Source organism: Cryptotermes secundus, unplaced genomic scaffold, assembly GCF_002891405.2.
Source record: "Cryptotermes secundus unplaced genomic scaffold, Csec_1.0 scaffold547, whole genome shotgun sequence".
Classification (NCBI taxonomy): Eukaryota; Metazoa; Arthropoda; class Insecta; order Blattodea; family Kalotermitidae; genus Cryptotermes; species Cryptotermes secundus.
Genome location: NW_019734361.1, coordinates 125,263 through 150,922, shown reverse-complemented (window position 1 = coordinate 150,922; position 25,660 = coordinate 125,263). Strand labels below are relative to the sequence as shown.

Here is a 25,660-nt window from a genome sequence, read left to right as displayed (position 1 = left end):
CATTCATCGCTGTTAATCGCAACGATCGCAACTTCAACACCAATGTGGCCAACGGAACCAATAAGGACAAGAATAAGGAACGAAATCAAGTATGTACATAACAAGGTATAAATAAGGTATATAACTACATTACATTTACCGGAAACGCTGTAACTATAAATACTTTCAACCCTAGAAACAATACGCTGCTACGGGAACAGAATGCGTATATTTACATATGTTTGTATAACAGTATAATACCAACCGATACCAACCGTCATTTCCACTTCCTGACAGTTTAGGACAGTGGAGGCATCTAGTGGTAGAATCTTATTGTCAATTTGCTTCCTGTTGGTCGAAGGTCAGTGGCACGATCAGTAAAATATTTGAAATGATTTTGCATTGTGATATTTATATGGATTATAGTAGTGATTACGGATGAGTTTTGAAGAATTTATTTACTCACAGACGTAATTTGTGCAGGGATAGTTGAAGATGGCAGGTAAGTACCTTTTTATTGTAAATACGGATTGATGCTAAAAATCGTATCTAACTACTTAAAAACGCGTCAGAATTATATATACTTGCCGAATTTGTTGACATATTTCGCTAATGCGTGTCATAATATAATGATTTTGTAGTAAGTATGTGTTGAAATTATTTACTGTTAATTATTGTTGTGAAATTTTGCAAATGATTCTCTGGGACTTCATTTTGACACATACCTACGTTACCTTGACGCTTGTCAGTGTTAGTAAACAGCCTACTTGATAGTGATTGGGCACGGACGTATGTTGTAACGCAGGGGGCGTACCCATATTTCTCACTGCATTGGGTAGCCTTGGTGATGAAAATTTGAGTTGGTTCACTAAAGTAACCGAACTTTTGAATTCAGTTAGAAATAGTTATAAGCAAAAAGTGTTTATTCATATCCCTGAAATTGCATTACTGAGATAATTTCTTTGTACAAATATTTTGTGGCTGATGAATTGATTTACTGTATTTCATACAAACTGTAATCATAATTCCTGCTCAACTTTTAAGAAATTCAAATTATTAAGACAACTGGGAGTAGCATATTAATGACCAGAGAAATTTTTGAGCAAATAGAGTTCATAAAAAACTTGTACATTATTGATAATTAACAGTTATTAGCCCCTTTAATCCCAAAATTCATCAAAATAATATTTAAAAATTCAATTACTAGCTCACAGAAAGCACACTGGAACCCAATTATAAAGACCAGCTGTTTAATGTATTTTTTAGATATTGATATTTATTTTGTGAATCATATGTTAAATATAAATACTTTCTGTGGGAAAAATGCAGAGATTATAAAAGTAAGTGGTATGCATAGTAACCACTGTTCTTTAAATGGTCTTACAATTTTGACATTTAGCATTTACACATTTATAATCCGCACTTATGAACAAGTTGAATGTATAACTGTTATACATCAGAAAATAAATATCTGACACACATCTGCACTGACAGAGACCAAGAAACCAATTACAAGATAACATGGGAAATCCCCATATACCATATGATAACGTCTCGACGACAGTCCCACTGCATCCAACTTGCAACCCAATTAAATGGGAGATAACTCGTGTGAACATAACATCATGCCCACCTAGGAAGGAACCAGACCAGAGCAACTAGGACACCCGTGAAATAACTAATAGATATATACATATATTTTAATCTTAATTTTGACGTTAACTAGACCTTCAACTAGGTATACAGTAATTTAACAAATTATATCTAATACCAGCATAATTGTACTAAAAAGTAGATAATACCAGCAGTTTTGTTACCAAGAACAATATTACATGTTATATAGTCATATTCAAAATATGGATCCATATTAAAAATCATTATAAGTTCCTAAGCGGGAACAGAACATCTGATGATGACCCAATAAGGGTAAAAATATATCGTGTTTTTAAGATTTTAATGTAAATGATGTATATTTCTATATTTTTATACAAAATTGTGTTGATAGATGTAAAAATACTCAATGTACAATGGCTTAATATACTTACAGTTCCACTTACTTGTCAGATATTCATTTTGGACTTCTCTTTCACTTACAGATTCCAACATAAAGTGACTTTCAGTATCATGTCCCCAATAGTATGTAGTTGAAATTTGCAGCAGCAATACTGCCATTTCAATATGGACGACAGGAATGGGGAGTGCTTTGAGCATCATCAAGATGTATACAACGCTGGACCAATAAGCACATCCGATTCAGAACACGAGTGTTTAAAAGATTTTCTGTTTGAGCCAAGGGATTCTGTGAGAGACATGCCTTGCAGTGACAGGGCAGATAACTCACTGGGCCATTGCTTGGAAACTCAAACGACAACTCAGAATGATTTAGGAGGGGAAGGTGTTTTTGAGAATTGCACAGATATGGTTAATTCATGTAGTGAAAGGGAAGATGAATCTGAAATTCCTTCAAAGTGTAGGGAATTAATTAATTCTCAGAACTCTTGTTCAAGCATTATAGAAACTACAAATTCTGAAAATGAAAGGAACGGGACTTATCTGTCACCGTCACTTAACAACGAGAATCTTATGAATTTCAGTGAATCTCTGAATGTTGATAAATTAAGGGACAGTGAAAGTAGTCAGTTCAAAGAAGAGACAGAGAGAGAGAACTCTTCAGATTTGTCTTCTGTAGTACAAAAGGATATTGACAATGATTTGAGAAGTACAAAGGGTGCAGATCGTCAGGTAAATGTTAGGAACAAGTTGCGTGTTGTGTCACATCAAATGAAAGTACAGGAGTCTCCCAAAAGTGGAAGTGAAGGTCAAGATGGAGAAGTAGAAAATGCACATTCATCCGAAAGTTCTGATACAGCAAAAGGAAGAAACTCTGCCCCTCGAGGGCGCAAACGCAAGGGCGTTGAATCAACAGCAAGGGGGCGTCCTCCAGGTGCAGCCAAAAAGAAGAAACAGCCTGTTACTTACCAGAGCCAGATATCACCTGACCAGAAAGGCATCAAAATTCGAATCAAGAAATCTTCAGCATCACCTTCTATGGTTCGACCTCCAAGGCGGAGGGAACGTGGAAAGAAACGCAAGAGCAAGAAGGGTTCGAATACTGAAGATGAGGAATCGGACATTGGTTCCAATAAACAAGAGAAGTGGAAGGATCCAGGTGTGGGTGAGGAATCAGAAGGTGATGAATTTGGTGAGCAGAGTGATTGGGGTGTTCGATTACCAAGACAAGCTCTGTATGATATTTTCTTCATGGTCACACAAGAAGAAGGATGTCTACCGTTCCTTATCAGGTTATATTTTCAGTACACTTTCATTCATACCAAATAGAATATATTATGCCCTTGCAAGTTCCAGAGCTTTCAGAGGGAAAAATAACTGAAAAGTATTTTCTAAAAAGGTAAAAAATAAAGTTATCCCTCTTACAGGCAATGGAGGTCCATACGGTTGTGAGACGTTGAGGCTCTTACATTTTACAGATAGTTGGCTCTCAGATGGCGGTGAGATTGTCAGCCTTACGCGCTCATGGTACTCATTTCTGTTAGAGGATGAGTTGACCCCAGGGCAACATTGCGGCTACAAGGATTAGGTTAATTGAAAAATCCAGTGACCTCATCGGTAATTGGACCCATGACCTTCCTGCTTGAGGCATAGTGCCTCAACGAACTATGCTGCCGCATGTCCCGAAGCCCCATCTGAATATATATCAAAATATAAAGGTGTCCCTTTGCTTAATTAATTAAGCACTGTGCCATGGAAACGTAAGGGTGAGAGGGGTATAGCTCCACCATTCTTGACCTTGGGACAAGATGGAGGTGGATTGTCAGCTTCACCTTCTGGCTGCTTTGCTCCTGAGGAAATTGCCCTAAGTACCCATTGGATAGGAGGCTGGAGGGTCTCAGAGCCATTCTGGACACTGTGGAGAAGAGAAAAAAATTTCCCCTGCTGGGAATTAAATCCCAGCCCCTAGCTTGTCACAATACTGACTGAACTATCGCGACTCATTTTAAATATAGGATGTCATTATATGTCGGTATGCAGTCCACACTATCCAATGCTATATTGTAGCATGGGTTGTAAAGAAAAAGACATTTAAAATCATAGCTCAGTGTGTAGTACTTGTGTATTAGCAGGTGGCCCAAGTAACTTTAAGATTTACTGCATTGTTAGTGCTGCTAATCTTAGAAGAGTATGTGTAAAAAAAATAGCCGAAGCCAAACTTTAGAATCTGCCTCCAACAACATGTCCACAGTGTTAGGCTTATGGTTCCTCTTCTCTCTCCCCCCCCCCCCAAGCTCTTATTCACAATCTCACATGCAAACTTGTGTTAAAATTTTAAAATTTGCTTTTTTTTTTTTAAATTTTTAAGTTATTTTTGACATTGCTGCTTTCAACAGCATTTTTCAGAGCACACGATAATGGCCAAATCAGTTGAAAAAAGTAGTGCACCAGTGATTTGAAATATAATTTTATACTTCAAATTCTTCTCTCCCCCTCCCAGCTCTTATGCACAATTTCACACGCAAACTTGTGTTACAGTTTTAAAATTTGGTTTTTTTTTTAAATTTTGAAATTATTTTTGACATCGCTGCTTTCAACAGCATTTTTCAGAGCGCACAATGATGGCCAAATCAGTCGAAAAAAGTAGTGCACCAGTGATATGAAATATAACTTTAAAAATAAAAAAAAACATGAATATTAAGATTTTAACACAAGTTTGTGTGTGAGATGGTGAACAAGGGGTGAAAATAAGTGACATGAAACAGGATGCTGCAGTACAACAACATTCACTCACTCACTCATGGAGCTGAGGCCTCCTTGAGAAGCTGCCAATTGTGCAGCTACTCAAGAACTTCCCGGCAATTTATGTAACCTAAAGGTTCATTACTGTGTTCAGAAGAGCCCTCCACTGGTCCTTATCCCAAGCCAGATCAATCCAATCCATACCATCCCATCCTATCTCTAAGATCCGTTTTAATGTTGTCCATCCATGTGTCTTGGTCTTCTCAGTGGTCTCTTTCCTTCTGGCTTTCCCACCAATGTCCTATATGCATTCCTCTTTTCCCCCATTCATGCTACATGCCATGCCCACCTCATCCTCCTTGACTTGGTAATTCTAATTATACTTGGAGAAGAGTACAAGTTATGAAGCTCCTCATTATGCAGTTTTCTCCAACCTCCTGTAACTTCATCCCTCTTCGGTCAAAATATTCTCCTCAACACCCTGTTCTCAAATACCCTCAGTCCGTGTTCCTCCCTTAATGTCAGAGACCAAGTTTCACACCCATACAGAAGCACAGGCAAAACTGTAGTTTTGTATATTCTGATTTTTATGTTTTTGGACAGCAGATGAGAAGACAAAAGGTTCTGGACTGAATGGTAGCAAGCAATACCCGAGTTCAGTCTCCTCTTAATTTCCTCCTCAATCAAGTCTTGATTTGTTATCGTTGTTCCCAAATATCTGACCTGTGCCACATTTTCAAAACATCTGTTTTTTATCATTATGTCATGATTTTGCCCTACATTATGGTGACAAGAGNCCCAGAAGACTGCTTTCTTAACATATACTTAGTTTTCTCTGTGTTTACTTCTAGACTAACCTCCTTACTACCATCAATTAAAGTCTGTGTTTTTCTTTGTGGTATGTATATTAACACCCAGTAGATTCACATCATCAGCATAGACCAACAGCTGATGTGTCCCATTTGGTTTTCCTGAACCTTCCTAATGGCATGTTCTAAAGCAAATTTCAGAAGCAGTGGTGACAAAGCATCTCCTTGTTTTAGACCATTCTGAATAGGAAAATTACCTGACAATTGTTTACCTATATGGACTTTACATTTCGATTAAACACATTTTAATCAGCTTACATAGTTTCGTGGGTACTCCAAACTCTATCGGAATATTGTACAATTCTTCCATCCCAACTGAATTATAGGCTTTGTTGAAGTCTACAAATAGCTGACGTACTCTTTCATTGTACTCACATTTTTTTCTCCAGTAACTGACGAATGCAAAAGATCTGATCAGTAGTTGATCTGTTATGCAAAGACCCATACTGGTGAGTCTCAATATTTTTATCTGTATATGGACTTAACCTTGAGAGAATAATATCGGATAAAATTATGTATGAAGTTGATAGCAGCAATATCCCCCTATAATTACTACAGTCAGTTTTATGGCCCTTCTTGTGAACTGATACGAAAATTGACTGCTTGCACTGATCAGGCAATTTTCCTTATTCCTAATTAATTAGCCTTTGGATCTTAGAACATAATATTTCACCTCCTGCTTGAATGAGTTTTGCTGGAATTTGATCACTACCTGGTGATTTATACCTTTTCAACTTTGTAGTGGTAGTTTCAACTTCAAAAGGGCAAGGATCAGGTACTAATGGCTCAGCTGTATGTATTTATATCTGCCTAACATCACTGACCCTACGTACATTCAGTAACAGAGAAGTAGTTCTTCCACCTATTCAAAATGTCGTGGGGATCTGCAAGCAGATCACCATTCTCATCCTTTACTAAGTTACTTCTAGGTTGGTAACTCGTCTTGAAGTTATTTATTCCTCTGTAGAAGACCCTAATGTTCTTCTTACTGTTCATTGCAAGCTCATCAATTTTGTCTTTCTGATATTGGCCCTTTTTATTCCTGAAATGCCCGCTTGTTTCATGTTTTATATTGTTCAGATTATCCCCATTTATTTCACTTGGATCCTGTAACCACTGCAGTTAGGCTTGTTTCCTTTGGTCTAGTAATTTTGAGCATCCTTCATCGAACCATGGCTTGTGCTTCTTCAGTTCATTGTTACCTAGACTCTCTTTGGCAGACATTTTGATATTCTCTCCAATAGTTTCCCAAGCTTTATTAACAACCATCTCAGTGTCTAAGTTTTCCAAGGCCGCGAACCTATTTGAGAGTTCAACACAATACTGCTCTTTACCCCCTACCGCATTTAATTTCTTGAGATTGAACCTCACCGAATGAACTCTGTGTGTTGTTTGTTTGCTCACTACCAGTCTTTCCCTAACCTTTGCCACCACCAGGTAGTGGTCAGTATCACAATCTGCTGCCCCGAATGATTGGACATCAAGAATACTTGAATGCTGTCTCCTATTTATGAAAATGTGGTCAATTTGATTGTGCCTCTTTCCATCAGGAGATTACCAAGTAAATTTGTTAATATAATGATGTGGGAACATCAAACTTTTGACAGTAAGATTTTCTGTTGTTGCAAAGTTTACTACTCTAACTCCATTATCATTACTAATTTCGTGTAAACTCTCATTCCGAATTGTTGGTTTGAAAATGTCTTCCCTCCCTACTTTGGGATTAAAATCTGCTTTTTAATAAACACCTAAAATGTTTTGAGGTTGAGCTTTGGGGTTTGTTTTTCTGTTTTCATAGACACTAATGGCTCTTCTTGTTGTGTTGTGCCTAGACTACAAATCACGCGTAGACACTCATAGTCTAGACACACAACACAACAGGAGGGGCCACCTAGCACCATAGAATACACAAGTACATAGATAGGACTGCACATTGAATATTAAAACCACAAAATGGAATCACAGCAGTTTCCACCGATAATTATTAAACACCTGATGATGACCATTGTCAGTTGAATCATGTAATGCAGTGTACAGAAACTTTTAAATAAGTTTTAAAAAGATGCCTTGTATGTTTAAGGTGTAGAAGGATGTGTTGCACGTGAGACAGTGGATCAGTGTCATGTGTTGAATAACATATACTGTGTTTCTTCTGTGTTTACTTCTAGCCCACACTCATTAGTGATATCCAGGTCTGCATTTTCTTTGTTGTGCTTATATTTTCACCCACTAAATAACATCATTTAACATATAATTGTATGGACAAGCATTTATTTCTCATTGAAGAGTTAGCCATCTTTTGTTGTTTAGTTCAGTGTTTCATTTAACACCATACATGCTATATTTGTACGTTGTTTCATATTTGGACATCTGCCCACTTTCTGCATTATGCCGAATTTGTTCTCTGTTCTTAATGGTTTACATTTTATTCCTGTCTTTGTAGCTCCCTTGTTGCTCATTCTTTATACTAAATAACTGATAAATGAAGCTGCTGATGAAAGACATTTTTAACATTCTACAGCTAAAATTCAAAATTGAACAGTTCTTCAGGTTTGTCATAATGTGATTACATTGCCACATACTTCTTGGAAAGTCATTTAATATGGTGTCAGATACAATATATATGACTTGGTTCTTTCAGGATGTGTCGAGTTTGCAGGCTTTGGCGAGATGTTGCACTGTCAGCTTCATTGTGGTATAACATTGATCTAGCCAGCCCTTGCATCAAGGACAAATACAAAACTACTGAAACTGTAAGATGGCTCTGTGAGAACAGGCTTACCAGAGTTCAGGAATTAAATGTTGGTATGTTTATTTCTTAATTTTATGTTTTTACGTCAGTTCTAAGTAACCAACAGGGAAATTAGAACACTGTAACCATTTGCTCTGGTTTCAGTGATATGCATATTGTGACATAATGTGTGAAAGCCAGAATACTAGACCAAGGAGATGCTGCTGTTGCTAGGCAACAGCCGGTATACATGCAGGCCATTGCCATACAATGGATGGTAAACACCACCGTTACTTAGCAATGCCTGGGCAAGACATAGAAGCCTTAATGTTTGGAGTAATGATTTATAGTGTGTATAGATCCATGCAAATGTTATAGACTCCTTTAGTTACAGGTTATGAGTGTTCAATAAATCCGATTACCATTCCAAACTCCATGGTCTACTTACTAACATGTGACAGTATCATTCATTCTCCTTATTTGTATTTGGAAGGTCCTGGATTTGACCATTGGTCCAGGGACTAGCTATACAGATTTGAGGTTTAATGGTTTTCTTCAGTTCCTCCCAGAAAATGCTGGGATGGGACCTTATAGTAGACAGTGATTGCCATTTGTATAATGTATCTAAACTTATGATATTAATTGACAGGTGGCTGGAAATTTTCACCAATAGAACCAGTGTTGGATGTTATTTCCAAGTGTTGCCAAGATCTCCGAGGGCTCAACATGACAGGGTGGAAAGGCCTTAATTCAGAGCATCTCAAGTTTCTCATTGCCAATTGCCCACTTCTCTCACGACTTGATCTCTCGAGTATAAATGTAAGTTTCCTTTGTACTTTTCCTGTTTGGTGGTTAAAATTAATTAATTAATTAATTATAACAGTGAAAGATTGTTTGATTAGCACATTATAGTTTATAACTATTCAAACACTTGATACACTTTTGGTTGTTTTGATTAATTTTTCATATATTCATATTGAACAGTTGAAATTATGAACACGAGAGAGTATCCATGAAAATATGTTTGAACATTCACAACTGCCACCACTACTATCACCAATTATTGGCTGAAGAGCCCTTTTTGTGCCATATCCTTTCTTAGAAACATCTGCTAGATTTAGCTATTTCATCAGGAATAAGACCATCTGGTTTTCACATCTTTGGATTTTGCAACAATAGTATTTTACAGAGCAAGGTCATCAGCCTTGTATCAAACCCCACGCTTGGAGGACCAGGTCTCTATGTTCCTTGGTGACAGGGAGCACAGTTATATCGCCAGGCATTAGATTCCATTTTTGTCCTCTTCTATGATTGGTAGTGCTATTTCACGTTATCAGCTTCATAAAGGAACATGAAGATACATTCAGATAAGCAAATACCATGTCCTCACATGAGTTGCAAAGTTCATTGATGTTGATGGTGGAACTTTTGAAAATGTATTACACTAGGTAAACTGTACCAACAGTATGTAATATGTAAGAAGTGAGGTTTTCACGGTGGTGACTATGAAGAGTGCCATCTTGGGATGTGGCACCGTGTAGATCTTGTGTGAACCAACATTTCGGAGGCTGCAGCCCCCTGCTAAAGCTGGTTCCTCCCTCGCGGATTTTTCTGCCTTGAAGATGGTGGCGATACCTTCCTCCAAAACTTTGGTTCACACAAGATCCACACAGCACCACATCCCAGAAAACAGCATTCTTCAGTACATAATATATCTTTCCTATTAACGATTTTGGAACTGCTCAGCGTACTAGCTCTATTTCAGGAACCGTTTGGAATAAGACACTTGTACATATATACATTTTACTAAGAATGACTGATACTGTGACCTCCCAGAATATGGCGCCACCTCCTGTGACACTCTATGTAGTATTTTGAACATGTGTGTCTGTGTAAGTTTTGAGGTTTTCACGGCGATGACAATGAAGAAAGTTGTCTTCTGGGTTTAGGCACGGTGCCTAAACCCAGAAGACAACTTTCTTCATGTGTCTCTGTGTGTTATGCCCCAAATTTGAGATTGAAGAGGGTATTCCATCATCTAAAAGCTAGAGACTTGCGAAAAGAGTTTCGCAGCTATTGCCGTAAATTGTAAACACCGGGACTGGCAATTAGGTTAAGAATGTGAAGACTCAGCAAGTCTCGGTGTACTCACAAAGCCAGTAGCTTACCTCACTCGTACACTGGATTACTCGTGAGAGACTGCTTACGCTGCAATTAGACGCAAGGGGTCCGCCCCCAACCACCCATGAGAGCCAATGAGGAGGTTATTGTGAGGATTGAGGGCACTGAGGGGGAGTCACCTACCCCCTGCCGTCAATGCCAAATCAGCGAAATAAAACGATAAATTAGGGAACTTCGGGGGATTTGGATCAGGTTCTATCACAGAATATTCGGTTGTCAGCCGAAGGCTCTCTTCGACATGGGTCTGACCAGCGGAGGCAGTGGGCCTGCATCTTGTACTACAGGTGGGTTTGTTTACGCATATTAGCCATGCTGATTGATAATATCGTTGTTCCATAGTATTGGTGATACAGTGTTGTGAGCTATTGAAGGTGCGATTTCCAGTGTACCCAGTGAGCCCTGAGGGTAGGATAATAGATTCATGTAAAGGCCTAGGACCTTAGGCAGGCTATCAGTGATTCATAGTATATATATCAAGGTTAGGGTTAGTGTGTTGTAGTAAAGATAGTATATGGGAATTTGATATATAAATATAACTAAGGGTAGATTATGTAGAAGAGACCGTATGATAGATAGGTAATCATATATCATGTGTAATCAGAAATGTACAGGAAAAATATATGTGTTCACGAGGGGGACTTGCGTGTCCTCGTTAGTCAAGTCAGAGAGAGAGAGAGAGAGAGAGAGGGAGGCTCCAGGCCTCCACCCCTGAAGGGGGAGAACGTAAAGAAACAGAATGTGTAGTAAAGACTCTATGTAGTCAAGACTGAAGGACAGTCTTTGTACTATGTAAATAATGTAAATCGTGTATATATATAATAATGTAAATACAACAGTGTAAATAGATAGATAGGATAGGATGTACCGGGATTGTAATTCATATCTATAATCAACTTTCGCACATCCGATCCCGAGTAATCCTGACCGAGCGAGGGCCGAACTGACACAGGCAGCAGTGGCAGCCGAAGACGAAGATAAGAATAGACAGGGATAGGCTCCTGCCACACAGGCAGAGTATGGTAGCCTCGACAGCAACGCCCTTTTTAAGATATAATGATGAAGCGTATTAATAAAGTGTTAAGTCGCTACCTGTAAACTACGGGAGGAGTGGTCAAGAAGGGGTACAACTATATGTCAGGGAGTGGTGCCCACAATTGAAAGGAAAGAAAATAGATGGTGGCAGCGTTTACCGAAAAGGAAACCCCGAACAGGAGAATCCTAGCTCAGGGTGAGCTAGGATGATTGTGATAACTCCTTACAGAGCAAGTGACGGTGGAGGCAAGGAAGGATACCTCCACGGCCCCCTACTTGCGGCGTAACAGTGGTGGCAGAGGAGGCTGACTCCACGCCCCCCTGCTCCACGGCATTACAGCGGCGGCAGCGGGAGGGATACCTCCATGCCCCCTGCGCCGCTAGGGCATTACAGTGGCGGCAGCGGGTGGGATACCTCCATGCCCCCCCCTGCGCCGCTAGGGCATTACACTGTGTTTACTGGGAATTTATTATTTCAGCAGTTCCACATGTATGGGCATGGTGTTTGTAGGTAGTTAATGGAGTATTATTATTTCCTTGTTACAGCCCGAAACCAACCACACACGGAGTGCTCTGTCACTTTTTTCAATAAGCCATCTAACACAAACTATGGGTGATAGGCTGACTCATCTGATATTAGCAAACAACAGGCTTGCAGCAATACCTCAGCTAATAACAGCTATAGCAGTAAGTAATCAGAGCTAAAATGCTTTGAAAAAGTAGATGATAATGTAACATAACTGATAATTATCTTGCAGGTTGCTGTCTTGTCAGATGTGATGCCATATAGTTTCTGAGGGACATACTCCCTCCATCTTCAGGGTCAGAGAGTAAGCCAAATAGCTAACCAGCAGGATGCAAGCTGTGAAAGTATGTTGCTCCCTGTCAGTGAACTACTACCAGACTGCATGACATCACATCCCAGTGATTACTGTGCTGGTGAGGACCAGCAGTGAGTAGGTCAACTGTCAGTTGGAGATAGGAGTCTGTGGTTGGCAGTCTTGAAGTGCATTGTTAGCAGCCATTACCTAACAATGTAGTCACCACTGTGAGAGCCCTAAACCATGTAAAGCCCAATGGTTACTGTATGTACTACCTGCTTCAACATACTTAGCCCTTGCATTCTGCCCGCAGAGTGTATTTTTTCTCATGGTTCTCACAGTAAACAGTGATTGTTTCCCTAAACAGCATTAACTGGTTGGCCTTTGTAGCAGAGATGTAATGTGTTTCCTTTGGAAAAAAGATAAAACTATCCCTATAACAGGCCATGCAGGCTCATAGAATTTTGAGATGTTCACATTTTCTAGATAGTTGGCTCACAGATGGTGGTGAGATTGTCAGCCGTGTGCACCTGCTGGCCTTTGTCCCAAGTAAGATTCATGGTACTCATTTTTGTTAGAGGCTGAGTTGACATCATATTCGTAGTGTGGCTGCAAGGATAAGGTGAATTGAAAAATGTAGCAATCTCATCAGGAATCGAACCTGTGACCTTCCGGCTTGTAGCATAGTGCCTCAACCAAGTATGCTATTGGTTGGCCTGTTTCCTGTGAGGGTGAACTGAAATTTTATTTTTTATTTAGATGAAACTCAGTCTTTGAAGGGCTAAATCTGAGATAATCATATTATTTAGTACTGTGATCTGAGGGCTGAAAGAAGGAATGGTGAAGCAAGAAGAGATGGCCGTTGTAAGGCAACAACAATGTAAACACCCTTCTGCTGCAATGAATGCACATGCAACAATAGAGGAACTGTTGGGCCATTGCTAGGCAATGTGATCCTTTCTACAGTCTGTGCCAAGGCTATATAAAAGGTACCAAAACACAAGTCTCATGGGACCCATGACCATGTTTTGCTGTCTGATGGCTCAGGGAACCTTCAGGACTTACTCCCAAAGGCTCCCAGAGCCATCAGACGGTGGAGTGTGATCATGGGCCCAGTGGGACTCAGAACCAAGAATTACTGTGCTGGCAGGGGCCAGCAGCAGTAGTTCAACTGTAAGTCTGAGATAGGAGCCAGTGATTGGCAATCTGGAATTGCATTCTCAGCAGCTGTTACGTAGGAATGACAAGAAACAGAGCTGCAGTCATAGTGATCTGTAGAGTAAGTCAGTGAGCCTTTTATAGTTATTTGTAGTTATGAGTTATGGGCGTTCATTAAATCCCATTATCAATAATCCGAACCCCTGTGTTTATTCACTAACATATGACAGTATTGTTCTATGAGATATCATGCTTGTCACAATGGAGATGTAGTTCATAGCATCCTTCATCTGTAGCATCTTAGAAGGGACTGTAAGGATCCTCAAAATATTTAATTAGATTTTACATTATATCATTAACTTTGGAATTAGAAAGAGGATAGCAGTGTGTTGACCCCATTTGTCAGAGAGAGCATGTGATGTGTAAATTTGTATGTCCTGAGAAGGAAGGATGAGGAGAACTGGGTAAGTATTTAATTTTTGTTAATGGGATATCAATTAATATTATCAGACACAAATTGGAACACACACAGCATTCTCCTGACTCAGTCTGTCCAGTCTCAAGTGAACAGCAAGTTTATGAAGTAAATAATATTGGTGCTGGGAATCGGCTTGTTTGTAAAACTGTATGTCCAGTATGCTGTAACCTAGGGCCGCACCATAGCTCAATCGGTTAGTTGCTGGCTTCCCACTGCGGCAGCCTGGGTTCGATCCCGGATCTGGTCAAGTGGGATTTGTGGTGGACAAAGTGGCGCTGGGACAGGTTTTCTCCGAGTACTTTGGTTTCCCCTGCCAAGGTTCACTCCATCAGTTGCTCCACAATCACCCTCACCTATCATCTGGAGCTGGTACAATAGGTCAGAAGTGGCCGCAGTACAAGGGACTTAGTCCCACCCCACTAGCAATAAAGAAATGCTGTAACCTATCCTGCTTCAAACTTATAGAGTGACATTGTTGAATTCTCCAACCAAGTAAAATATACACATATATGCAAGTACCTGCCAGTAGTTTTGTTCTGTATGAGGGAGAGTCAGTAAGTAAGTCACAAATGGATATAAAGGGTAAAACATATGATATTCAAATCTGTAAACAACTGTTATTTCTTCACATGTCTGCCACCAACATTGATACACTTGTCCCAGTGCTTTACCAGTGCATCGAAACCGGCAGCATAGAAGTCTTTAGACTGTTGTCTCAGCCACTTTTGCAAGTCCATTTCAACCTTTCCTGTCATCAGCAAAACGTTTGCCACCAAGTCTGAATCGCTTTACATGACAAACACTTCCAACCATAAACAGAAAACATTTCTTTATGAATATCCTTGGTATTGAGTCCTTTGGCCCACAAAGACACACAGAACAGAACCTTGCTCTTCGGTAGTATACTCCTCAAGCACACTTGTCATTTTGACTACTGAAAGCAGCCCCTGAAGATGCGCTTGCATGTCTCCTACCTAGATTATCATGAAGCTGGACTGTGCTGCTACCTAGTGATACACATAGAAAACCTATTATGTCCGTTACAACTGTTTCACCTCCATTTGTGACCTATTTACCGACTCAACCTCATATGTTAACAAAATTATAACATAAATATTTAGTTGAACTATTTCAACATTATCTTTGTATAATAAGAGGGACTGATGTGCTTTATTTGTTCCAGACTCATTGTCCCAATTTGCAAGTTCTTGATCTATCAAATCTTCGAACTGTAGCTCACACTACAGCTCCATTGCACATTGAAAAACTGCAGGAAGGCTGTCACAAACTGCGAATATTGAGAATAACAAATAGCCAGATTGCTCTTTCAACAGCAACTCTCAAGGAGCAGGTATATCAATATATCATAGAACTGAAACTAACTACTTTCAGTTTTATTGTACTTCTTTGTGAATGTTATGCTTGTATACAGCTGTCCTTATTCTTGCAGGTTTTTTTTGTATTATTATGATAGACTGAATTTTTATGCAGAAAATATGTTAAGGTAAAGGTAAAGTTATCCCTGGCCTCAACTAATTAAGCATTATGCCATGAAAATGTATGAGGAAGTGGAGATGTAGCTCCACCATTTGTAACCTTGGCACCAGATCAATGGTGAGCGGTCAGCTTTGTGCCCCTGCAGCTGGGGAAACAGCCACTGGCACCCATTGGATATGAGGCTGGGTGGACCCCAGAGGCAGCATGGATGCAGTGGAATAGAAAAAAATCTGTTGCTTCTACCAGGAATTAAACCCTGACTTCTTGGTCATCCATCCTGTAGTCTAGTTGCTATACTGACAGCTGTCCTGTCTCACTTTGTAAACAATGCATTTGTTACATGTTACAAGGTTTATTATAGTAGCTAGGATAGCACACTCAGTGTAGTGACTGGCTACAGGCGGGATGGCTGAGACCTCCTGTCCAGTGAGTACCAGGGGCTCTTTCCCAGGTGGTAAAGTGGTAAGGGCTTGACGCTGACCACTCACCTCCAACTAGTGTGGAGATCAAGAACATGTGGATCTACAGATTCACTCCCCCATACTTCTTCATGGTGTAATGCTTAATTAGTTAAGCACAGGGACAAATTTACCTGTACCTTTACAAGGTTTATTATGAATGAAAAAGTCTTGGGTCTTTGCGACATAACATTCAGGCACAGCGTAAGTAACTATGGTATAAAACAATGTCATGTACTTTGGCCTTATTCTTTTTGATGCCACACCATCAAGAGCAACAGTATTAAATGCTGATATAAATATGTTACTGATGTGATGGAGGATGGTATTAAATTTTGAAACCTATAAACGATGATCTGTAGGAGTGTTATACAGGAGTCCGTACCGAACACAGGACCTTCCTTCTCGGTGGTTGCCTGTGGGAGGTGTGATGTACCCTCAGAAATGTTTTTGACAGAGTATGTAGATCTGACTGTGATTAGATGAAGCGAAGGGCAGGGTGCTGTCTGATGTTGACAGTGTCACTGAGGAGAACAGGCTAGTATCTTTGGGGGGATATTTCTGGAAGCTGGTATGTAGATGTGGCAGTGGGCAGTTGAACCACACCTGGACCAGCTGAAGAGCAGAGAACTATCCATTAATGGATGATCACATGATGGAGGAAAGAGGTGACTGAATTTCTTTTCTTTCGCATCATCTCTCCTAAACACAGAATCACAAATGGCATTTTTACATCCCCTCTGCATGATGGAGCTGGGATAGTGTAATCGGCATAGTGACTGGCTATGGGCTGGACGACCGAGGGGTTCGAGTTAAAGTTCAGTGGGGTCAGGAATTTTCTCTACTTTGTCCAGACCAGCTCTGGGGCTGACCCAGCATCTATACATCCACCCCAACATATGCTCTCAATTATATGCTCTTAATTAGTTAAGCACAGGGACAACTTTACCTTTTTTACCTTTTACCCTGTCATGATTACCAGGTCTCAAAGGAAATCTTTTGTTGACCTCTTTACCTCAGCAGCATTGTCAGCATTGAACAGCACCCTGCTCTTTGGCTTGTCCAATCGCAGTTTGACTGCCTGATACAAGATCTATGTACTAACTTCCAGACCCCGTCTCAAATATACTAACCTCTTTTCCTCAGCAACGATGTCAACTTCGGACAGCACCCTGCTCTTCCCACCGCCAGATCTGTGTGCTGGCTTCCGGGTCCTCGCAAAGGCAGTACCTCTGAAGATGGTAACTGCATTGTTCGTCGAAACATTGAAACATGCCCTCCGTAATTATTCTACACACAGTATTCCCAGAAGCTGAAGTGACACAACTTTTCTGTGGAAGAATAGATTTTAATGAATTTATGATAAAATTGTATGTAGTATATTTCTCATGTAATGAATGTGGAAAGGACTACAGCAGCTTGCTTTTCTTTTATTTTCAGGTTGCATCCCCTGGTTTCCCAGCTCTGGAGGAGCTGAGTGTTGCTGGTAATGCAGTGGATGGCTTCTGTTCAACTCCTGTCATGGATGACAATGCTGTGGAAAGGATTGTGAAAAGCTCCCATAAGCTGAAGCTGTTAGACGTGCGGGGATGTTCACGGGTTTCCGATTCAAGTTTAGTCAGAGTTCCAGCTTGGGATCTGGAACATCTTTTCCTTTCAGGTAATTTCTACTTCATGCACAGCTTGTAACATTGAGTGGACTATTATTGCAGGACAGTAGCCAAATGTGACATTCTTCATACATTTTGCTGTCAGATAAGAGATGACTGAGACTCTTTATGACAAATTGTCATTCTCCTTGGTCATTCTGTTATTTGTGTGGTAGCATCATTGACTCCTTCCAGTCATATTGTTGTGATCTAACTTATGAGTTTTTGTGCCATCTAAGTGCAACGTCGTTCATTGTTCCTCTTTTGGATACTATTTCACAACAAGTTTCGGCCTAACTGGCCATCTTCAGGTGTACAGGTTTCCCATAGTAGCTGGAATGTAATAGTGCGTTTGATTACACTTTTACAAATACTCTTTGTATTGGAAAGGTAGAATAGGGACCATATCTTGGTCCCATTATGAATTACACGATAGAAATATTGACGTATGATGTGTATTTCAGGGTGCTATGTGACAAGGCTTACTGGTTCGGGCTTGGAACTGATAGCACAGAAGTGGAGTCATAGTTTAATTGAAGTGGATCTAGCGTGGAGCACTGCCACTGAGTCATTGGACTTGGCCGTTACAGCACTTGCCGAACAAGGGACGGAATCACCCCTAAGGTAGAGTGTTTGTCTTCTGTTAAAACATTTGTACATGCCATGAGTCAATTGGATCAGTTCAGGGTACTTGCAGGGTTCTTCCTGACTTTACTGTTCATATCCACTACTTTGCAAAGAAACCTTAACTGAATATAACATTGCTCAGGACAAAAATACTGACACTTTTAAAATTGGGGTGCAACTTATGAATCATTGCTGAAGATAAAAGGAGCATCATTGGATTGTCTGGATCCAGTAAACGGTATGAAGTACACCTATACTCGTCAGTTCTGTTAATGAGGGGAAGATTTGGAACTTTTCAGTGGTGCAGTAGTGGTAAAACAAGTATTCGTTGCAGTTTAGAATAATGTTGAAAAGTAAAAAATGATGTAAGTGCATAAAATATTTGTTTTCATTATGAGATCATATGAGGGGCAGCCGCACTATGGACATGGAGCTGACTCAGCCTCTAACAGAAATGAGTACCAGGAATCACCTGGGGGTAAAGGTGTGGCTGGTGCGTAAGACTGACAGCCTCACTGCACTCTGTGAGACGACTGTCTAGAAAATGTGGGAGCCTTGATGTCTCACAACCCCGTGGGCCTCCACGGCCTGTTACAGGGATAAGCTTACCTTTACAAGATCATATGACTTTTGGGGTGCAGCATATATTTGGGTAAATGGCAGTATTTTCTGCTTGCTCTGTTACTTTCTTATCTTGAGGTCAGGATTTCAGCTATGAAAGTTAAGACATTTTAACTCCATTGCCAGGTTGGTATATTTCTACCAAAACTAAGTGACATCATTGCTGTATAACCAGCCAAGTGCCAGGACAAATGACCAAGGATGTGATAATGTCATGCCTTGTCAGGGCTGTCACACGTTTCAGGCATACGCAATAGATGACTAGGTAGCAATAATGGAATCACATGAGATTTGAGGTCTTCAAAGCAGTGACTATGAAGAAAGCTGTCTTCTGGGATGTGGTGCCATGTATATATTGTATTACCTGACGTTTTGGAGGAATGTATCGCCTCCGTCTTCAGGGTAGAAGAAAAAAGAAAATCCGCGAGTGAGGAGCCAGTATGAGCAGGTGCAAATAGACTAATGTGAGAATAAACCCAGCTGTATAAGAGCGGGAAGAGAAGAGAAAGGGGCTACATGGGAAATAAGTACAGAGGAGAGGGGAAGGGTCTGGGGAGGTGGGCCAGCAGGTAGCCGGCCAGAGCAGGTATAGAATGTTGTGTTGGGGGAGAAAGGCAAGTTTAATTGGTGGGCATTAACCCAGAAGCTTCGGGGTTACGATGGGAGTTGTGCATGGACCTGCGTGGCCTTCTGGATCTGGCGTCATGTCCTGGAGGTTTCTTGAGGGAACACATAAGAGGCTTCCATGACTTTCTGAGACAAAACCCCACCTCTGTTCACACCGTCGGGATGGAGTTCAATCTCGATGCCCTCCCTAATGATGCGATCCATATATCGGGTCTTGGTGTCAAGGATGGAGGTATTCTGAAGCTGATTGCAGTGTCCCAAATCAATGCTGTGTTCAGCCACAGCTGACCTGTCCGGATGTTCCACATTGGTGCACAGGGCTAGAGCTCTATATACGATCAGGACAGCCTACATGCGAAGTTGGCGCTCCTGTGAGATGTTTTCAGGCAGCACAGTTACAAGTGGCAGATACACAGAGTTCTTCACCATCATCCAAACCTCAGTCAGCCTGACGATAAAGCAGACTCAGTTGACTTCCTGCCCTCTGTCAGGACTATATTCAACCGAATCAGCAGAGTGCTGTCCCGGCACAGCATCAAGTCAGTGGTCCTGCCTCCAAAGAAATTATCTCGTTTCCTCTGGCTGGTCGACGATAGCCTGGGACTAAGGACACTGGGTGTATACAGAATCTCCTGCGAGTGTGGCAAGGTCTGTATTGGGCAGATGGGCCGTTCTGTGGACACGAGGTTGAAGGAGCATCAGCGGAACATCTGGACAAGTCAATTGAAAAACCCAATGACCTCATCAGGAATTGAGCCCGCTACCTTCCAGTTTGTGGCATAGTGCCTCCAGTAGCATATAGTAGCATAACTAAAATTATATCTATTTGAAAAATGTTTCAAATGAACTTTGTGTATCTAATAGAGTTAAAAACTGCTAGATGGTTTTTGAAGAAATCTGTTATTAGAAGTCCTTATAAAAAGATGGGAGCCAGGATAGCTCAGTTAGAATAATGACTAGGCTATTTGCTGCACAACCATGGTTTGATTCCTGGAAGGTGCAAACATTTTTCTCTTCTCTATAATGTTCAGAAGGGTTCTGGGGCTGTCCCAGCCTCCTATCCAATGTGTACAGCACTATGCTACAAGCCAGGTTGCAGGTTTGATTCCTGATGAGATCATTGGATTTTATAGTTGACCTAATCCTTCCAACTGCTGTATGGCCCTGGGGTCGACTCAGCCTCTAATGGAAAAGAGTACGAGGAAACTTCCTGGGGGTAAAGGGTTGCCAGCACATAAAGCTGACAACCTCACCACCATCTGTGAGCCAGTTGTCTAGGAAATGTGACAGCCTCGGCATCTCACAACCCTATGGGCCTCCACAGCCTGTTACAGGGATGGCTTTGGCTCTTTCCTCGGTGGTAAAGTGGCAGGAATGTGATGTTTACCAGTCACTTCTATCTGATGCCAAGGTTAAAAATGGTGGAGCTATACCACCACTTTCCCATATACCTTCAGGGCATGATGCTTAGTGTCATAATTAATTACAGGGATAATGCTACCTTACCTTTTATTTTGCCTTCTGAAAAGTGGGAAATAACATATACAGAAACTCTATGTACCCTAGTAGATGTTATGCCTTTCAATTTGTCATTGTTGAAGCACTGAATTGTTTGTGAGTCACTTGTTGATAAATTATTATGCTCAATCCAGGGTTCTTAACCTGTGTGGCTCGTCAGTGAGTCTGAGTCCTGTTAAGGCAGTGCTGCTTCGTTGTCCTCTGCTGGTCTCCCTGAACCTGTCCTCTTGTCGAGCCCTGCCTCGTGGCATGAAGAGGCTCTATGAAGGAAGCGATGTGACTGAGCTGCGAAGCACATTTGAGGAAAAGCCAGAAGCTGACAAGGATGTCACAGGACCTCCAGAACAAGAGGAGATGGAGGCTGAAAAGGTTTGTGGACAAGACGATCAAGATACAAAGTCAGCAGTAGGGGAAGATTGTGGTAGTAGTCAGAAATAAGTGGAGTCTGATATTTCTTTAATAAGTAAGGTTGTGTTCCTTGATTGGATAAGAATTCCACATTAATGTGCTTTTCAATTTCTTCCAAAGATTTATTCTGTGCATGATGTCTAAACTTCAGAACAGTAAAATAAAGTCACCACAGAATTAATATTGGATAAAACTATGAGCCATTGATATCTGAAGGAACTCCCTTAGGGCTCTGCTCAAGTTTTATTCTTGTATCATCAGTAAACCCTCAAGATTCCATTAATTCCAACCATACAACTGAGACACATGAATAAGCTGTAAGGTGAAGATGTCTCCACCTTACCAAAGAACATATAGAATTTCCATAAAAGAATCTGTGTATAGTCATTCATGACCTAGGAGCAGCAATAACATTCAACTGAACAGAAAGGACAACACATTTTTGTACAGACTTCTCAATGGTTGTCACAGTTTGTGAACCCATTAAGTGTATAGATGAAAAGGAAGAACTAAACTTCACTGCATCGTTAAACAAAGCACAGTATACAAAATAGAATTGAATATCTTGATAGCTCACATAGGACGTGAAGTATCATAGGTTGCTTTTGTCAACAGCTGAGTGAACCATTCATCATCACTCATGGAGCTGAGCCCTTCTTGAGAAGCTGTGAGTTGTGCACCCACTGACAAACTTCCCAGCATTTTATGGAACCTGAAGGTTCATTACCATGTTCACAAGAGCCCTCCACTGGCCCCTTTCCTGAGCCAGATCAATCCAATCCCCATACCATCCCATCCTATTTCTCTAAGATCCATTTTAATTTTGTTCACCTGCCTACTCCTTGGTCTTCCCAGCAGTCTCTTTCCTTCTGGGTTTCCCACCAATATCCTATATGCATTCCTCTTCTCCCCCATTCATGCTACATGCCCTGTCCATCTCATCTTCCTTGACTTGATCATTCTAATTATACTTGGAGAAGAGTACAAGTTATGTAGCTCCTCATTATGCAATTTTCGCCAACCTGTCACTTCATCTCTTTTCGGTCCAAATATTCTCCTCAATACCCTGTTCTCAAACACCCTTCGTCTATGTTGTTGTTGTTGTTGTTATTCTTCTTCTTATTATTATTATTAGAGGGGATGGGTTTCCCATGTGCTTAGACCAGTTATTGGTCCATTGTGCGTCCCCCTGTAATTTCTACTGTCGCCATACCCTACCGGTACTGGTGCGTGCTATCAGCCCCGTTCAGCCAACGAGGTCGGTTGTCGGTATCTGATATTTCCCCCATCTACCCGAGGCATTGGAAACTACTTGTGTGGGAAATTGTTGCCTAATTTTGCTCAGAGGTCTCCTAGAGACATGAAGATCTTTTACGTGCCGTAAATCTACGACACGGGAGCTACAGCTTAAAGTCCCTCCCGAAGGACTTGTTCCCTGAATTTTTCCGCCCTTAAAAATTCCACTACTTCCGCCGGGTTTGAACCCACGTACCTTGAGTCATGAGGTGGGAACGTTACCCCTAGACTATGGAGGCCGCTCTCTGTCTATGTTCCTCCCTTAATGTCAGAGACCAAGTTTCACATCCATACAGAACCACAGGCAAAATCATAATTTTGTATATTCTGATTTTTATGTCCTTAGACAGCAGACGAGAAGACAAAAGGTTCTGGACTGGATGGTAGCAAGCATTACCCGAGTTCAGTCTTCACTTAATTTCCTCTTGAATCAGGTTTTCATTTGTTATAGTTGTTCCCAAATATCTGTACTGTCCATGATTTATTCTGACCGTCTTACAGTGCATACATTTATTCACCTTACTCTTCTCTCTTGCACTACATGTTTCAGCACTAAAGTGCCATCTTCAGGTGCTTTTCGATGTACGTCGAACTACTTCATTGCATGCCCTATTGTCTTTATACTGATATAACTAAAATATATATTCGTCATATATATTGATAAATTTTAAATATTAAAAATATTAAAACTGTTCAGGATTTGTCATCCTTATGTCGTATCTCAATACGCGAGTCACACCTATCTTCTTCTCTCGGAGTATTCTTCCTACTTTCATGTGTGTATTGTGCTTTGTGTTGTGTCTTGCTCCTGTGACTGCGTGTGTTATACTGCAGTATACTGCAGTCTAATAGCCGCTGAGAACATATAAAGTGTGCAATGTGCAGTACAGTTGCAAAATAAGATGACACTGAGATTAACGGTGCAAGAATAATTGTGGTACTGAACATGATAATAATTGTACTTGATGGTGTAAAAGTGAGCATTCAATAAATTTATTTGCTCAAATCCGAGGTCTGCATGAAGTAATTTGCTGCGTTACATAGGCAACACGCGACATTATGGTTTTGCGCTGCATTCTCATGACGTGGTGACTCATACATAGTTTTCTTTGGGTCTTCTTCTAGACTGTCCTCTCAGCTACTATGTTACAGTTTCCACAGATTCTAAAGAGTTCTGATGATAGTGTAGAATGCTCAGAATTACTGGATTTTCGACTTTGTCCATTGTCCCATATTCTAGAAGCTAGAAAGCACAATTTTTCAAAAACTGGATATGTTTGCATCCTCAGATGAGGTGGGAGAAGCCTACTTTGTTGGGGCCCTTAGAAAGTGAGTGACATCAGCTCTTTCTAGGGGACTCTAGTTTTTAGAATACTGAATAATGGACAAAGTTCAGAAATTACAGTTTCCATGTTCTTATTTACATGTAAGATTTGAGGCTTTCACGGCGGTGACTATGAAGAAAGCAGTTTTCTGGGATTTGGCATCGTGTATATGTGGTGTTAACCGACGTTTCGGAGGAACGTATCGCCTCCATCTTCAGGGTAGAAGAAAAAAATATAAGAAATCTGCAAGCGAAGAGATCGTAAGAACCGGTAAAAGCAGACTGTGTTGGAAATATACACAGCTATGTTGCTGTGGCGATATGTTCCTACGAAACGTCGGTTAACACCACATATACATGGTGCCAAATCCCAGAAAACTGCTTTCTTCTTATTTACAGTTGGTATATATGTTTTTGCCCAGTGAACTGAGATAATAAAAATAAGTGTTCCATTTAATTGGGTAGCATTTGTTTGCAGCTGTGTACATCTATTGTAATATAATGTATCTAACTCAATTGGTGTTGAAATGACTGCTGTCAGATGAGTAGAGGAGTACTTATAGAGTTTCTGTGTTGGTCTTGGCCTGTAAGTAATTTACAGCTGTTTGGAGTTCCTGTGAACTTGCATCATAAGATCTTTGGAAGAAAGTGAAAATATGAAATCAACGAACCAAGTTCTCTGGTTACATGTCATACGACTCTTTATGTCCACAGGGTGTTAATGGACTGTTACAAATACTCAGAAAGGTGGAAGCCAAATTTACACAGCTTCATAGTTGATTGTTTATGCGTATAGAAAGTGAAATTGAAGGCTCAGATTCAAGGTCTGGTGTACTGGAATGAATATAGAGTGTGCAGGTGGCTGCTGTGTTCAAGTTTGAATGTCTATATTAGAAAAAGAAAACTGAACTCACCAAAAAAAAAAGGGTTTTAATGATGAATACAAACACTCGTCTATTTTCTTGTGCACTGCTTTTATAATAGACTGCCTAGTAAATAAGAAATTGTTTTGAGATGCAATAGCTTTTGAAAGACTGCAGCGATTAGAAGTGGATATACCAAAATTCTGGTTACAGTCATATCCATAGTAGTAGACCCAGTGACCAGAGTGGTTCATGCCAATGCTCTCATATTCAGTCAAGCAAGATGCTGTTTGCAGAAGTTTGAGCAGTAACTGAACTGCCCATTATAATCAGGATTTAAATCTTTCATTGCTGTTGCACTGGCAGCCAGATTTAAACTTGATGGTAAGTGGATTTGTGCTGTAAACTACGTGATACTAGGTCTCTGGAGTGGGCTGCTGGGACGTGCCAAGATCTTCTGAATCAGTGCATGCAGCATCACAGTAATGTGATACACAGAAAATAGATATTACTTAACACTTCACGGACCGGTGATTTAAATATTTAAATCACCCTGGGGACCAGCATTTTTAAACATACTACCCTAACTTGTGCACTGTTCACTTTAAAAATTAATATAAAATCACCTAATTAATTTTTTGAACTAAAATTTTTGGAGAACACTTATCATTGCTCCTAGAAGTGCATGAGGGTGTGATATTTCTGGAAACTTTCCCCTTTGTGAAGTGGCATTACACAGAACTTGCAAATGTAGACATACTCCTTATTGTC

The 25,660-nt window shown here is 40.5% G+C and overlaps 1 protein-coding gene across 2 annotated transcripts; it reads left to right on the top strand.

Moving 5' to 3' along the window:
• Positions 1-324: 324 nt before the first annotated feature.
• On the top strand, positions 325-25,489 carry LOC111868876 (F-box/LRR-repeat protein 6). Of its 2 annotated transcripts, XM_033753214.1 has the most exons (10): positions 325-481; positions 2,076-3,281; positions 8,242-8,405; positions 8,981-9,150; positions 12,091-12,231; positions 15,185-15,352; positions 17,397-17,616; positions 18,070-18,229; positions 21,133-21,367; positions 24,741-25,489. In XM_033753214.1, exons 2-10 carry the CDS (start codon positions 2,158-2,160, stop codon positions 24,804-24,806), a joined length of 2,448 nt encoding a protein of 815 aa, XP_033609105.1. In that variant the 5' UTR covers positions 325-481; positions 2,076-2,157; the 3' UTR covers positions 24,807-25,489. The 2 variants fall into 2 exon arrangements, with proteins under 2 accessions (XP_033609105.1, XP_023715694.1); XM_023859926.2 differs by lacking the exon at positions 24,741-25,489 and having other exon boundaries at positions 21,133-22,057.
• Positions 25,490-25,660: the final 171 nt, after the last annotated feature.